Source organism: Sparus aurata, chromosome 16, assembly GCF_900880675.1.
Source record: "Sparus aurata chromosome 16, fSpaAur1.1, whole genome shotgun sequence".
Taxonomy (NCBI): domain Eukaryota; kingdom Metazoa; phylum Chordata; class Actinopteri; order Spariformes; family Sparidae; genus Sparus; species Sparus aurata.
The window spans coordinates 13,087,123-13,103,791 of NC_044202.1; the positions used below are offsets into that span (position 1 = coordinate 13,087,123).

At 42.3% G+C, this 16,669-nt stretch overlaps 1 protein-coding gene across 5 annotated transcripts; it reads right to left on the minus strand.

The window, feature by feature from the left end:
- Positions 1–1,190: 1,190 nt before the first annotated feature.
- On the minus strand, positions 1,191–15,302 carry ift43 (intraflagellar transport 43 homolog (Chlamydomonas)). Of its 5 annotated transcripts, none has more exons than XM_030443051.1 (10): positions 15,169–15,302; positions 13,698–13,763; positions 13,545–13,556; positions 10,789–10,859; positions 8,216–8,251; positions 7,322–7,368; positions 3,032–3,104; positions 2,207–2,282; positions 2,007–2,069; positions 1,191–1,757 (listed from the first exon to the last, which is right to left on the minus strand). In XM_030443051.1, exons 1-10 carry the CDS (start codon positions 15,289–15,291, stop codon positions 1,647–1,649), a joined length of 678 nt encoding a protein of 225 aa, XP_030298911.1. In that variant the 5' UTR covers positions 15,292–15,302; the 3' UTR covers positions 1,191–1,646. The 5 variants fall into 5 exon arrangements, with proteins under 5 accessions (XP_030298911.1, XP_030298909.1, XP_030298912.1 ...); XM_030443049.1 differs by having other exon boundaries at positions 13,662–13,763; XM_030443053.1 differs by having other exon boundaries at positions 1,440–1,757; positions 2,007–2,083; positions 13,662–13,763.
- Between the last annotated feature and the right edge of the window lie 1,367 nt (positions 15,303–16,669).

Here is a 16,669-nt window from a genome sequence, read left to right on the forward strand (position 1 = left end):
GTATACACTGAGAGACATGGGGAGAATAAAGGAGGAGAGAGCGGCAGGATGAGGCGGAAGAGAGAGGTCACTTTGAGAAGCTGGATGCGAGCACATGCCAAACAGCGTCTCTGGATCTCTCTCTCTTCCTCTAATCCCCTCTCTGATCCACTGGCACTCGGGCCAATCATTTGAGGCCGGCCGCAACCCGTGATCACCGAGTCCTAATCTGAGTCTTCGGCCCCGGCCGAGTCCACCTCAGACAGCACCGGCCGGCTGCCAGCAGAAGAGTGGCAGGCTTAGCCTTCTCCAGAGAGACAGCTAGAGGTTGTCTCTACATGGATGGGCACTTCGCAGCTCGGCGGGGGCGGGAGGAAGGGGCAACATAGCAGCTGCTCAGGGCATATGGGCAGAATTCATTAAGTCTGGCTAAATAAGCCAATTGTGGAGGCGGTAAAAAAAAGTGTGCGTTTGTATGTCTGATAGAGAAACAAACAGAGATCACTCACTGTGTTAGAGCTCAAATATTCTGAGACACACAATTATTCCAAGCACAAATATCCCATGTGATAGCTTCGTCCGGAGGTATTACACTTGATGAAGTTGATTCAAGGTCCCCTAAATGAAAAAAATCTGGATCTATTTGTGATGGCCAGTGATTGAGCTGTTAGATGCATAGATTATGTGTCCTTGAGGACTTTTGCTGTGCATCTCCAAATGTCATGAGACTGCTCACTGCAGCAGAAATAAACCCAATCACAATCTGTAAATGTTACAGCTGTTTCCCTAATAGACCTGGCCTGACTTCGGAGGCCTGCATTGATATTCGCACACATGAACTGAAGACAAAACTGAATGCTGATACATGCGACCAGCGTGTGCTCAAGTCACAGTATACAATGCATTTCATAAATTATATCGACTTCTGAGCAAAGGGGTCAGAGCCAGCATCCTGAGGCCTGTTCTCTCAGCTCTATTTTCAGTGTTATCACATTGTTTTCTTTCACACTAAAGAACACAAACCTGACACCAACTATTGTCTTGTTCCCCCGACTTACATCCATTCCTCTTTATCCAGTAAAAGGTATAATGTATGCTAATCCCCCAGGTGTCAATAGGAACTCTGTTCAATGCATTTGAGATAATAGTGAAGAAGGGCTTGCTCCTATCGAGGACCTGGAAGATAAAGTCAATGGCACAGTCAATAACAATAAGGTTGTAGGCTTTAATGAGGAATGTTAATTTGAACACAATCAACTGGATTTCAGCTTAGCTGATTATCAACCTTGGACTTGTATGAGGGTGTTGATAATGCTGGCAGTACAAGGAAGGCATTTTTATCTGTGACAGCTTTTTTCAGGGAAGCTTTTCAAACAAAATTAGTTTGCCTTTTGGCTGTTGAAGTTCAAAACTAACAAACAAAAGAGGTTGAAATTCAAAAAACTGGAACAAAGACAGGGTGAGACAGCACAGCACTGTTCACTGCACACTAAACTTTATTTATAAAATACAAAAAAGACTGTATTTACACTTTACAAAATATAAATTCTGGATAACAACCAGTAATTAAAGTTTCTAAGACCAAAGTCACTGGCCCTTCTGTGTGATGGACATTCACCTAGTTCCCACTGGAGCCATTTAAAGTCCCAGACCAAACCTCCTCCTCCTCATGTTAGAGGCATCTCGGGCTGCTCCTCACTCTCTCCTTGATCCCATTCCATCAGCAGCTCTGAGGACACCTCTGTAAACAGATGATCCCAGTCCCAGCTCACATCATCCTGCAGAGCAGAAGTGGGGGCAAAAAGAAGAATTAGAGAGGCAGAGGGAGACATACCAAGAAGGAGAGCATGGGGAACAGAGGGAGCAAAGAGAGGAGAATGGGGAAGGAGAACAGAGGGTGTTAATATACACATCATAAATCTTGATTACCTGGGAGACAGAGTGGCAACCTCCCCTGTTGCTCTAGAAACAGCTGGACGGGCCTTCGCTCGGAGCTCACAAGCTATATTTACTAAAAATTCACTCACCTCTTTCACCTCCTGCTCTGGCGATAAAACCTTGGTGAGAAGCTTCAAGTCGATCTCTCCATCCTGAAGAAAGAGCGCTGTAAAATTCACTGAGCATGCACAAACAGAGGTGACGTTGGTTGCAAAATTAAATGGACCACCTTGACGAGCAGAGAGGTCGGAATATCAAAGAGATATAAAAATAAATGGCTTTGACTTACTAATGTCTGGAACGCAGAGTTATACTTCAGATCGTTGTCCAAATCTCTGTAGGTCATAACCTGGTTCACCTGGATGCTAACAGGGTGACAGACAGTCAGAATAGGCATGTGACATACTAATAGATTAGTATTTCAATCAGAAAAACAGAGGCAAGCCTGCCTGCAGTGCTTTCACATTACACACAAACCCAGACTGAGAAGTGGCTTTGTACAAGTTTGGAGTTTGTGCATAACAAAGCTCCAAGACTTCAAGCAAAGACCACAGAGAGCAGGAGATGGTTGCCAAGTGGTAAACGCTTCAAATTGAAACCCAGCTGCTTATCTGTGGGTTGGAATTAAGTGGGGGGGCTCTCAAAGTGGCCGGGGCCTAGCAGTGCATGCCAGTCCTACTTACTGCACATTACACGCTACATTGCCCCCGCAATGAGTTCAATGTGGATATTATCTCGCACAGAGAGCAAGCCCCAGCCTAATAACCTCCACCGCTGTCATAGCCTTGCTACATATTCGACACATGTCGGCGTGTCTCTCACTGCCCTGTAAATCAAAGGGCCCGGTTAGTCGGGACCCTGGTAACAGAATTGTATAAATCACACCCAACTGTTATTTCTCCATTTCAGCCCGATAAAGCAAGACACTCTGCAACGGCACGAAAGAAGGACAGGTGACCATCAAAGTCACCAGAGCAGGCTACTGATCTCGTGTCCTGTGCACAGACAGAGGTTAACTGTCATACATGGGTCTGGGGACATGTTACGTGTGTGAAGGTGTGTATGAATCCTGAGTGCATGAACTTCTACGAGTTTAAGGCGTTCACTACCGTACCTTGGTGGAGCTGCAACTTGCTTGGTGAGATCTTCCTCCTGGACTTCGTCAAGTTCTGGAATCACTGGAATATCTGTAACCAAAAAAAGGAAAGCTCAGTATTTTAAAAGACAATCAAATTACGTTTTTTAAAAAGAGTCTAGAGAGAAATATGATGGCAGCCAGCTGACAGAATCATCAATGATAAATACAGTAAATCCCCTGTGTATGGATGCTAGAGGTGCATATTTTTTGTGTGAGTATGTGTATGTGTGATGTCTGTGTGGCACCTCCTCCCCTCCCTCTCTCTCGCTACATCCTCATAAGAGCTGCCCTGTCACAATAGCCATGCGGCCATGAATATTCAGGAGGCGAGGCGGCAGCTCTTCCTGCTGTGAGAGGGGCGCTGGCCAGGGGCTCCCCAGAAAGCACCCCCTGCTACCTTAGCATTTGGGCCCTGTCAGCGCCGCCCACCCCCAGGACCCGCAGTGGCCGGTAGGCCGACCTCCATGTCCACTCTGCCACTCCGACTGGGGCGGCATCCAGCCATGTGCAAGAGTATTTGCTTGCGGGCCCATCTGTGTGGGGTCGGAAGTCACAGTGCGGCCTGGCAGGGGCTGCAGTGCCAGGAGCCGCCAACCCGCTGCTCGAACAGTGGGAACCCACTTTAATTGGCAAAACGCAACAGGACAGAGGATGGCTCCACTCGCAAGAAGGACAGGGCAAACTTTCACAGCATTTTTCAGATGGACATTTGTAAGCGAGGCGTAATAATAGAAAACAGACAGATTGGATGAAAATAAGATGAACGACTAATAATTAAGAAAGACACTGATTGATATGTGTTCAAAGACTTTCATTATAAGTGACACTAGAAGGTTATTGTATATTTAAAGAAGAATGTAAGGCACAACCATCAAAAAGGAAGAAATGTTTCACAAAAAATGTTTTATCATTGTCACCGGTATACATTTGTATGTAGTACAGACTTCACTGGCTTCCTTTCTGCCCTTATATTTTATATGTGTTAACTTTGGGTGTCATGTGGCTTTCCTGGACAATATTTTCTGGAGGAAGGCAGCAGACTGCACATCCTTATTAGCTCTACAGCTGAGTGTTGACAGTGTGAGAGACAGAGAGAGAGAGAGAGAGACAGAGAGACAGAGAGAGAGAGGAACAGACAGATAGTGAGAGGAAAAGAGAGCTGGACTGCATGAAGAGGGTTGTCAGTAATCTCTAACCACAGTACTGCACCCTGAGGGGAAAGTCAATAGAGGAGCTAAATAGAGGTGAAGAGATGGAAGTCTGCATCTGATGTGAGGAAATATCTTCGCATCGGTGTCACTATTCCCTCAAAATAACTCTGAAAAAAACTGAAGCTGAAGAAACGTCAATCTGTGATGGAACTCAAAATTTGAGTTCAACATAAAAAGTGATGGACTGGGAAATGATTTTGATCAAGGATTCTGAAGGCAACTTGTTCACATCCTAACCCATCAACTTTTGGTAGATAACAAAAGCTCATCCCTCTGCTGATAACTTATTTCTTTCTCTTTTTTAATTAAACCAAATTAAAAATGCCACGCTCGTTTAGCCACTGACAAGATTCATCTGTGTTTCTGATATCCAAATAAATGCAGGCGCGGGTATTTCATATTCATGAGGCCCCGGTGACACTTTGTCCTCTCATTTACAAAGCACAGCGTTCAGCAGAATCCGTCCCCCCTGGACCCCCAATCAAATTTAATGGTCTTAGTGCAATGACATCAAAAAGCCTTGCCGTCCGGCTCTTTGCAAACAGCTTCCTGGGTTGTCTATCCATCCACAGAGACACACACACATACACACACCCTTTTTCATTTCAGCCAGTAATACACTATTAACACACTCCATGAGAGTTCAATGTGAAGCACAGAGGCGTATGTTGTCTATATGCAAAGTCTATTATTAAGAGAAAAAAGGGAACAACATTTTTAAATGAGCTTCAAATTCAACCCATTACTAGAGGTCAAGCAGGGCGTCAAAGCAGCTGCAAACAAGCACCAGTGTTTTCTTCTAACGCAAAGGGCAGCTCCATCAGAGGGAGCCGTCTCGCCTCAGAGCGGCACGCATTACCTACTATGACTTCCTTCCCTCTGCCGGACATGTATCAAGGTGGCTTTTGTCTGGCAGCAAGCGAGGCCACGCGTATCCTTATTACACGGGCCCCGTCCGGCTTCCTCGCTGGAGCATGTAAATATCAAAAGGGGATAATTTGCTGTGAGTGTAGACATACTCCCGGCAGGCACACGCCAGTCAGCGACTTTGGAGAGCAGGACATCACTTGGGCTCCTATAATCTACACAGGGGTCCAGTCAAATGATTACCTTGGACCAGAGTCCTTTTGAAAAGCTTACAGGACAATATTCAACACAACACGGGCTGAGAGTAAGACAGTGAGACATGAAACGAGATGAGTGTGTTTGTGATACTGGTGCTATTTTAAGTGACCAGCAGGAGGCTTTAGGGGGCAGCTGATGGGCAAGATGGGAGCAGGGGACTAGGTGAGCCTTCTCTCTCTCTCTCTCTCTCTCTCTCTTTCGGTGCTTGTAGCCAGTGGACATAAGGGATAAGGGTAGGGGACATAATCAAGATGGCAGGGGCTATCTCACTAACCCTCAGCACTGTAATTTCCAATGCCCCTGCCTCCAGCTCTGTATTAAGAGGTCTCCCTCCACAGAGTAATCATCTTTCCGGCGGCATTAACTGCAAGAGAACCAAACCTCTGGACTCTTCGTTCAAGCGGCCATTTGAACCAGTTCATTCTGGACAGTGATGGACAATATGTGTGTGTGAGTGTGTGCGTGTGTATGTGCATGCGTGTGTGTGTGTGTGTGTGTGTACATAAATGTAATAGAAACTGACAGTATAGTAAGAATTCATATGTAAAACTCAAAGTGATTTATCAACACATTTTAAATTTAATTTGAAAGTTTTTACATACAATGACACTTTTTTTGATGGTAATTGTCAGATTTAGTTGATAAATAAAATATAACATTGCGGAGGTACATTTTCCTTTGTTCTGAGTGACATTCTAATATTTTTTTTTAAAACTCTTGAAAAACAGAATAATAAAAAGTGAAATATTTCAATACTAAAAATAAATTTGACTCAGTATTTTTCACAATTAAAATCAAATCTTTAATTTTCACAGAAAAATAATTTAAAATCATGATGATATGACATTTGTTTGGGTCTGTCTTCTCTTACATCTGGATAACAAGATTTGTGAGGAGAGGGCAAATCTGCAGCACTTGCAGTCCTTAATGCTGTTTGTCACATTTAACCTTTTTTTGAAATGGCAGCTACTATGATTTGGACTATATTTTGAATAACTGTGCAGCCTTTAATTAATGGGATTAACAGACTTTATCTATTTTTCATTTTTTGCAATTCATGACAGATTTGCAACTTTTTAAAATGATAATTTCACTTTTTTGATGTACTGCATTATTCTGAATTTAGAAATGTCTTGATAGACATTTCTAAACAGTTAGAATCACAACAAGCTGGCTGTAAATAAAATGATCAATATGGCATTTGTTTATTTGTTCATAAATGGCATTACTCAATACTACCTGGAGTACTGGTGTGTAGTAGTCCTTTAGTGTTGTCACCTGAGCATTCCATGCTGCTAACCTATCTTTAGTGAGGCTGTTTGACCCTATTTGTCCCCAGCTGCCTTGCGCCACAAAATAGAACAATTATTCTAGGCAGGGTTTACCTGAAATTTCCCCCCCAGCCCTGACATTGTTTGTGGTGTGCAGAGTTGGGCCCTCAGGTGACTCGGTTACCGCTAGATCTGTATTCAACAGCACCTGTCTGACACAGTTTGTGTGTGTGTGTGTGTGTGTGTGTGTGTGTGCGCGTGTGTGTGTGTGCGTGGTGTGTGTGTGTGTGTGTGTCTGTGTGTGTGTGTGTGTGTGTTGGTCACCAACTGTGTCGTTCTGGGTGGTGAAGGGAACATTTACATTCTCTAACAATATTCTCCATCAACCACAGATCTAACTTAATTTAATGAGCATACGCACTTGTCATTTTTATCATGCTTATACGGAGTCACACACTGGTCAAAGGCAGATTTCTAACACATGAATCTATGCCGGATTCAAGGAGAAATATGGCGTGAGCATCAGTGAAAAGCGATGATCTGACCGCCTGCTTATCTGCTCTACTTCCAGAGGATGAATGTGCCGGGGAGGCACTGGAGGGCTCCTCTTTGCCCATGAGCAGAGACACAGAGTGGGGGAATAGTGAGGGTGCTCTTACCTCCTTCATCATCTGATCCCTGGGGAGTTTGTGGTCGCAGGCGGCGGCTGTAGAAACAGGAAGTGTGAGAGTATGAATTATTTAATGCTTTCAAAATGCAGCCCGACGGTGAGGTCATCACAGGGAGTGAGTGAGTTGACTCCTGAGCTGCTTTGCTTTGATGATGGGCCTGTTTTTGTCTTGTCTTTCTCTCATGGTAGTTAGGACACCTGCTCAGTGTGCTACACACTGACTGGAGTTCTGAACAGTCACTTTTGCCAAAAGGCACTGAGAGTGCTATGAGATGCTGTAGTGCTTGTCTGAGTGACCACCCTGGCAGCCTAAGACAAGATCACCTCCAGGATTTTTTATTTTTTTTTAAAACACACTCAGCTGGAGCAGCAGTCTGAATAAGTATTACTAGGACAAGACAGTTGTGACAGGAGCACAACATAAGGGATTTTTCTGCAAGGTAACAACTTTACACAGAAAGCCTGAGTCTCACTACAGTCAGGCACCCGGCTCCAACTGCGCTGATGAGTAAAACATAGACAACTCCGTCCTCTACCTGCCTCTTCTCGTGATGTCTATTCTAGTCACAGAATGATGGGAGGGAGCGTGAGGGGGAAAAAACTACAATAACAGGACAACTTGGCTCCTAACAGCAATAAAAGTGATGACAACTCAGTCACGCTGTTTTTTAATCATGTTAAGTGATTGTTCTTGGAAGGTGAGGATTAGCTGCAACCAAGGACAATCTGAAAATACAGCGCTATTTCCACTTTACTGCAAATGGAACAAATATTTAATATGACTTATTTTTATACAAACACACAAAATGTGACTAGCATTGAATTTAATCAACAACAGCAGGTCTACAATGAAATAATGGATGCGGCAGCAGAGTGAACTTACTCTTCCAGGTCGTCAGCAGCAAGTCTGCTTGAAGATCTGTACAGCAGCAGAAAAAAGGCAACTGTTAGACAAATTAAATAACACATTCGTTAGATTACATTATTCCTTGATAGAAAATAATCGTAAGCAAAAATCTCTATGATATATTTTTCCCCAATCCTCACAGAGTCCTCAGATTTACTCTGATGGGTACATCCTCTTCACCTGTATCTAATGATAGTAATTCTGCTGTATCAGACACAGTGGGGTCCACCATAGTCGTGTCTTCTCCTCTCCTCTCTGTTTTCTCAGCTTCATCTCCTGCTGGATCATGCCGCTATTTTCAGACCTCTCTCCATTTACACAGCCCAGCTTGAACAGAGCTTGCCAGACACCAAAATACTGTGTTTTGACACTTCCCTACCTCAGCACGGTATTTTCAGCATTCAGTATCGGTTTTAAGACAGGTAGCGATCACATCAGACACCAAAGAAAACTAACGTCACCACATTATTGTTACCTAAGAAGTATGTAAACATACAAATCACTGTTTAATAAAAGAAAGGAATCAAAGCAGAATACGTTTTAGTATGTTTTAAAAAGTGTGTATAAGAGGTTTTAGTCTTTTTTCCATATGCAACGTGGTTTTGTTAGTTCTCCTGGTTGAGTAGTGCCCCCTACTGGTTTTATATGCATCACACCCAGTAATTTCTCTGCTGTCATTTTCCTCCTTTTACACTGCCAGCAATCAAAATAGTGGCCCCACAGTATCAACTGATAATAAAAATATATTCCTTCAGAAGAATACGTGTTTATGAAAAAAAGTTATAAAATAAGTGTGTATCATAATACATATAGTAATTACAAATGTCGGGATTCAATTAACTGCACACTAATCAGTGTTCACAAAGCAGTAGAGGCAGCACCAGAAAGCCAAACCCCCTGTGAATAAGCATGATTAATATATATAAAAGCTTCTATATCTGAAGTAGCACCTACACACCAACTCCATACCAAAAAGAGGGATCCCTCCTTCTTCCTCTGGTTATTTCTTATTTTCTGTTAAGGTGTTTTTTCTGGGGTGGGGGGTGCTGAACAGACTGTGAAGCCTTTGAGGCAAATTTGATTAGGGAGTTTGGGCAATGAAGATAAAATTGACTTAAAAAATCAGAGCTGTTCGGTTCACACAAACAAATTTAGCAGCTTAAAAAATATAGAGACTGCACAACGATGTCCTTTCGATTAGACATTTTATATCACAAAGACCTGTCATCACCTGGTAAATCATTTTTCAAAAGGGAGAGCCAAAATAGAAGGAGAGAATGACATGAAACACAATTAGCAAAAACAATTCTCATCTAAAAGTGTTTACTCCTGTTTTGTCTGTCTTATCCGTGCTATCTGAGTGCAGACCACCATCCCTGACGGTACTAGAGTCCAACCAGGCAGGGCAGAGAGGCGCTGAGGGAGCCTACCTGCCTGCCCTTGGACTGTGTCCTGTCTGGGGGGCGGGGGTGGCGACACTTAAGACACATTACAGGCCCCTTGATTAAGACTCATGTAAGGCAAAGCGATAGACATGGTAAAACTGTCTGGAAAAAGTTGTTAGGGATAAAATATATTGTGACAACCTGGTTTCAAAGGTTCATCAATAAACTGACAGATCATTTAGTGTCAATTAGAAGTGATAGATCGACAAATCCTGGGATTTCTGCGCTGGGATTAGTGGGAGGAGGGCGGCGGTGATTGAGCATGAGGGGTGACATTGAAGGGAAAAGTCCTTGCCGGTTCCAGGGGGGACCATTACTTACTTTGTTTCAGAGAGGATCAATGCGTGTGCAAACCCCTTTTACACCTCCTGTATTTCAATCGCTTTGAGACCAAGAATCAAGCTGGGTTACGCAAAAAAGCAGAGAAGCGACACGCTGACCTTCTGTGAGAAAGGAAAGATCTATTGAGTTTGCTGTTTTTTCTTGCTTGCACTAACGGTGCAGTAAACTACGCAAATAAGCACAATTGACTCAGCCTGTTCACTTCAATGCATCTCCTGTGCTCTCACCTCCACTGAGACTGAAAAAAATGAGGCACAGTGGCAGGTGGGAGAGAAAACAAGAGAGGTGGTTCCACAGTACAATAAAATGCCTCATGTTGATTCAGTCATGTATTCAGATTTAGATCTGTTAGTTGAAGATGAAAGCTTTTGGCAAACAGCTTCCATCTGTTCCAAATATTTCATGAGTTCTCCATGTTGTGCTCCCCGTGTAAAGAGCAGACTGCAGTGGTGAGGGGTGATTAAGTGGCTTGAACCCCTGTGATGAAGTGGCTAGCTGACTAACAGTGCCCTCCTGTGGCTGATGCATTAACCATGTCAATTACCGCCTTGCTCACAGATGAAGACGAATGGAGAGTTGCCTGCTCAGACAGGCTCCCTCTAACCTTGTTGATTCACAGCCTGAGTGCCAAATATGCACTGATAAATAAGCTCATTCAACAGTATGAGAGTTCATTAATAACACATAACCCGAGACCACAGTGCGCGGTCGCCGCCTTCGGCATAGCCAAGGGAGAAGGGGGGAAAAGGTGAGTATACGTACTTGGCAGAACCGGAGCTGGAGCATTCTTCTGCCCAGCCACCCTGCCGCCGGGCTGGTTTAGGAGGAGGGCCCTGAGAGATGAGAGAGGTTTAATAGCAAACAGCTTCAATGAATGTTTGCTCACTCACATAGAAAATAAATAAATCATATTTGCTACAGTTGCTGGGCTTTAATCTTGAAACATAAAGAACAGACGTATCTTGTGTGTGTAAGAGGCCTCTTAAATTACTGTCAGAAATATTGGGTAATGTTTTCCACCAGTACCTATCTGACATAGTGGTGGACAGACTATAGTGTGTGCTTTAATATTGTGAAAAAGCCATGAACAAGAGACCTGAAAATGCGCCAGGAGGTGGCATTATTATTTATGACAACAGAGAATAAAGACCCCAACAGATAAAGTAAACCGTTAAACTTGATTTAAATGTAAAAGGTAGGGCTGCAATGATTAATCAAATTAGTATTATATTTTCTTGTTTCTTTGTTCCTCTATGACAGTAAACTGAGTATCTCTGGGTTGTGGACTAAACCAGACATTTAAGGATGTCACCTTGGACTTTGAGGAACACTGATCAAGATTTTATAGGCTGAACAACTAATTGAGTAAACAGGAAAATAATGAATAGATTAAAAGACAATGGAAATAACCACTACAGCCCTGGTAAAAGGCATAAAGACACAAGTTTAAACATCCTGCTTAATGTATGGGTACTGTTAGTTAACCAAAGTTCGACCCTATTCCTGCTATGTAGAGCCCCCTGTATAGCAAACAATATGCCTGGTATGTGCAGCAGAGTCAGCTATATGCACCCCATTGTTTTGTTTATTATAGTTTTCAATACTTATAGTTTCCAGCACCAGAACATATGGAACAGAGTGTGGGAACTGCCAGGGCCTGTAAGTCCGACCCTAAAATAGATCCTCAACTAAAAAAAAATTGACCCTTTCCGTCTCATTCTTCGATTCTGAAAATAGTAAACTGTGTATGCATCTCGATCCTGAGACTGAGACCATGAGACCGGCACTTGAATGAATGAATTCCTCGAGGGTGGGCACCAGACAAATGAATTAGGGAAAAAAAATAAAAGGCACAACATTTCTCATTACTAAATTGGGTCTGCAGAGGACAAAGTGCTCGTGAAGAATTTCTTTCGTTTATGATGAAAGAGGAAATAATCTTTCATGGCCGGTTCCTTCACCAAAGCCATTTATAAATCTGAATGTCACCATTAAGCAGGGCAGAAGGAGGAGGAGCCTCTCTGCTCTGCTGTATATTACCATTAATCGAGAGAGCTGAGGCCGAACTGGCTCCCTCAACTTTGTGTAATTAGTAACTGTCTCTTTATTAGGAACAAAAGGGATTACAGTAATGACAACTGAGTAATTTTAAGCAACATTACAAAAAAGGGCGATTGAGCGATGTGAAATCTCTCTGTTTAACGTTTTTGACAATGAACATTCTTCATGAGGGACAAGATAATACAGCCAAGTGTCTTTGAGTGTAATAAATGTATCCTCTGACAGTTATTCCACTCTACAAAAATGGAGAGGACCACAAGTGTCCTGAGAAACAAAATAAATCTGCGCCTCCAAGTCTTCATGACCAAATATGAACCTCACAGTCGTAGTAAAATAGTTATGGCTGTTAAGGCAATTAGCTTATCCCTCATGGTTTCTAATTTTAAGGTTCTCTGATGGTCTCCAGGGCAAAGAACTTATGATGACCAAACCCTGTGAGCCCATAAAAGCAAATGAGGCTTTGTTTAAAAGGATGTCAGGAATGCGACCAATCAGTTGGGTATTTTCGGCAGAAGAGGCCGGGGTTGATAAACGAAGACTGCAAATAAACCCACCCAGTCGCACGACACGCTGGAAAAATGTATTGCATGTTCACAGCAGGTCAGAGAGGGCGCGAGAATACTGGTTCATACATTAGGGATGTTGGCCTAATTTGGGAAGATTAGCCTAAAGCAAAGGCATCGCTGGAATTGTTTTTGCTTTAGGAATGCCGGCTGGTTTACAGTGTGCAGATCTAGGAGATGTGACTGATTCCATGAATGCCAACGATAGTAAAGTGAAATTATTTTTTAAATGGAAATTGTGACTTCTGATTCGACTCTTCTCATATACTTTCGAATATATTCAGTCTAAATTTAGAAAACATTAGCTCCTACGTGTTTTATGAGGCAGAGATCACAGAGAAAACTTTATGACAACATTTCTTGTTTTTCAAGTGATTCACCAGGCAGTATAAGGAGAGGATTTATGAAAACTGCTGGTAGACTTATGAGGATGTAAGTGATGTCATCTGCTTGTTTTTCAATTAGACAATTTACAAGAGAACAATTACAATGCTCTGTGACTCTGAGGCTTAAAAGGGTTTTAGAGCTTGTGTGAAGTAACACTTCAAAACATTTCATGCAAGCACATCAGAGCCATTACACACAGGACAATAAATGAAGAGCAGCTACAGTTTTGGAACACTGACTGAATTTGCTTTAAAACCTGCTCAAGTAGGAAAATGGCAACTCAAACATCTCTACATAAATGAGCAATCCATTAAAACTTCATACCATGTGTGTCAAGATGGTACTACTGTGTCTGCTGTAATGTGAGAAGTGGTGAATCTCAAGAGGCCTGGATATCAAATACAACAACAATTACTGTAACAAACTAGGGTAAACTCTATAAAGCTGATCTCTGGAGGATTAGCAGCAGAAGCCATGCAAAGTCACTGTTTTGTTCATGCTACCTACCTCCTCGTCATCCTGTGATTCATGTATGAGACAAAACCAAAACGCATTTTGATGAAGTTAATTGTGAGGTGAAATCACAACATGCAACTAAATGTCTGTTACCACGTGATCACATACTTCTCCCACTGAAGCAGAGGTTGAGGACTTCCTTACATGACGAGAGTCTTCAAACGATGACTGGTCTGCTGCAAGGCGAGCTCTTCGTCCAGACTTTGCAACCTGGGAAATGTGCATAGTTTTAAAATGGGAAATAGGAGTTTGATATCATAAAGACAGAAAGGGCAGCTAACAGAGATTTGGGCAATACATCGAGCTTAAACTGTGCCATCTAATGAGTTTGGTGTGTTGTTTAGCTAGACATTTTAGACATTTTGTAAGACTTCCAATTCTGTGAAGTCACACTGTGTAAATGTGGAGATGACAGACTTCCTTAGCATATGATGGGAGCATTAATCAACAAATGAACTTTATTTGAACTTTCAAAATAGGATGTAACATTATTTGCATGTTCTTTTAACAGCAAAATATACATTGGTTAAATATCATCTGAAATTGACAGCATAGTCATAGAGAATTCCATGAAACATTACTGTACTTTTTCTGACAAAAAAAATTTCTATAAAGCTGAAAACTCAAATTTTCATCACATGTAGAGTCTAGGAGCCATGAAGTATCTCAGTTGATGAAAGCTACATGCCCATTGAGGCTGAGGTGAAATCGATAGGATGATGCATTGTATGTGGTCAATGGAAGAAAAAGAGTCGGTGGACATGCTGGTCCAGAACCCTGCTTTAATAACCCTGCTGAAAAAAAACAGCATAGACCAGCACCAAAACACAACACATGCTGGTCTTGCTGGTGGCCTGTTTTGGTGCTGGTTTTGGTGCTGGTCTATGCTGTTTTTTTCAGCATGGAATACTCTGCTAAATTGGAGATGATCAGTGGCATCAGTATTTAAGCAATGCTTTCTAGCAATTCTGAGTACTTAAATGTAATTCAAATACGATAACTAATAGTTTACTTTTCATTGCAAATATTTCAGCACAATAAAAATAAACATTAAACAATCAGCAACCACAGCATCAACATACAGAGGAGTGGATGAACCCCCCAGGAATCCTAACTAGCTGCAACATGTGTTTCACTCTGGGAAGATCAAGGATGAGAAAGTTGCCTTTACTAGAGAAATAATGTGATGGTCGTTGCGTGTATGTTTTTGTTGATAGAGCACTTACAGGTATCCCAACGGCTGAGAGAGGGGAAGAAACCCCTTCTGTGATAAACACAACATCCCAAAAATCACTGAGCTAAGCTGCTATGCATGTCGGGATATTTCTGCTAACACGGCTAACCACCTAGTTAACGTTAGCTGCATACTCAGAGAAACACCTTCTTGCTGCCGTTGATCAAAAGCAGTCAATGATAATGTGTCTTTGCTGATAGCAGGAAGGATCCATAGCTCTCTGATTTACTGGCTGGCTAATACTGATGTTTACGTTAGCTTCGTAGCTAAGCAGTTAGCAATAGCCTCGACGCACCGTTACAGTCTGTCCTAAACTCCGTCTACAGCGCACAAAATTAATGTTTCCTCTGCTCCTGCTCACTTTTTTGCCGGGTTACTTACATTTTTCACGGCTCCAGCATCTCTGAGCAGAAAGTTATCGTCCATTTCTCTCCTTGCTAACTCCAGCCAGAGCAGCAGCGTCTTCCTGGAAACCAGGAAGCGTCGTATAGCAACGCTCTCCATGGTAACGCCGATCAGAGGGAGAGCGCGCGCCCCTGTAAAGTCCTGTCAGTATGTATGTAAATTAATTAATAAATAAATAAATATAAGAAGCTACAGATACACAGACAAAATGGAAAGAAATGGAGTATAATGTGTTTTTCCAACGTTATTATTAATTATTGAATTTACTCATTAAACCAAGAGAAACACATCAGTATGCAAACATGTACGCCATACCATAACAACAACAACAACAACAATAAATAATAAAAATAAAAATAATTTTGTAGATAAAAATAAGTTATAAAATACATGTTCAAAGAAAAGGCAGAATACGTGACTGTTATATATTTAGACATTTCCTTTTCAGTCATAATTAGTGTTTCATTTTCCAAGAGGAATTTTAAGATAATGCAACACAAAGTTCTTGTGGTATACTCTAAGTAAACACATTTTTGCCCTCAATGGGATATTATTTTTAGTTATCTGTGATAAGCTTTTAACAACATTTCCCTAAAATAGTCCTGTGTCTTTGGACACTCCCACAACCAATGAAACAAAATTCCTTTCTTTTTCTGGCCAAATAACTGGAATGTTGAGGAGATATGATGAAATTGAATGTCTTGTGCCTTTAAGCAGCTCATTTCCCCACTGACTTCACTGTTGCTGCTGCTGAGTATGATGATGATGATGACGACGACCTAAAAATGCCTCTAAAAATAATTAATCCCTTGTGCATCAGGAATGTTTATCTCTGCACTGTCTTCCCTACTGTACGGTCAAAAGCCCAGGAGGAATTTGTCCCCAGATACCACACCAATCTAGCTGTCTCTGGTACATCAGTGACCCATACTGGCCCATTATGTCACCAAACTGCAATGCACAGTGTCACAAACACAGCTATCTCAACTGATGAAAACCTTTAAGAGTCACGTGACTAATTAGAGATCCCAGGCCTTGCACTCTGAAGCACGCAGTTACAGTGAACGATCGGCCAATCAACTGTCTCAGAGTTGCATCAGTCAAAAATGAGAGCCAGCGCTGAGGGACAGCACACAAATGATGTCATCTAAACAATCGGATTGAGAGTTTGCCTTTAACGAAAACAAACAGCATGTTTCCCACAACTCCCACGCCTTTATCATTTCCCCCTTTCATCAATTCCTGATCCCGTGCAACCCCATCACATCATGCGGCCTGCCACAGTTTGCACACGCAGCCACAGTCTGAGAAAGGAGGTGGAAGAGCGGGATGTGAGCCTTTACCCCGACTGTTCGCTAGATGTCGCTGTTGCGCATGTTTTATGTTTTTGAACGGTAGCCGCATGGAGCGGATCACAGCAGCTGGCTGTGCTCCCTGTGCACCTTCAAGTTCCCTTTTGTTCGCCCTAACTTTGGCC

Coding starts and splice junctions, on each gene's coding strand:
- ift43 (XM_030443049.1), bottom strand. CDS start 15,291: ATGGAGAGCGTTGCTATACGACGCTTCCTGGTTTCCAGGAAGACGCTG. Junction 13,764..15,168: donor ATGCTGGAGCCGTGAAAAAT/GTAAGTAACCCG, acceptor CACATTTCCCAG/GTTGCAAAGTCTGGACGAAG. Junction 2,070..2,206: donor ACTCTGCGTTCCAGACATTA/GTAAGTCAAAGC, acceptor CTCTTTCTTCAG/GATGGAGAGATCGACTTGAA.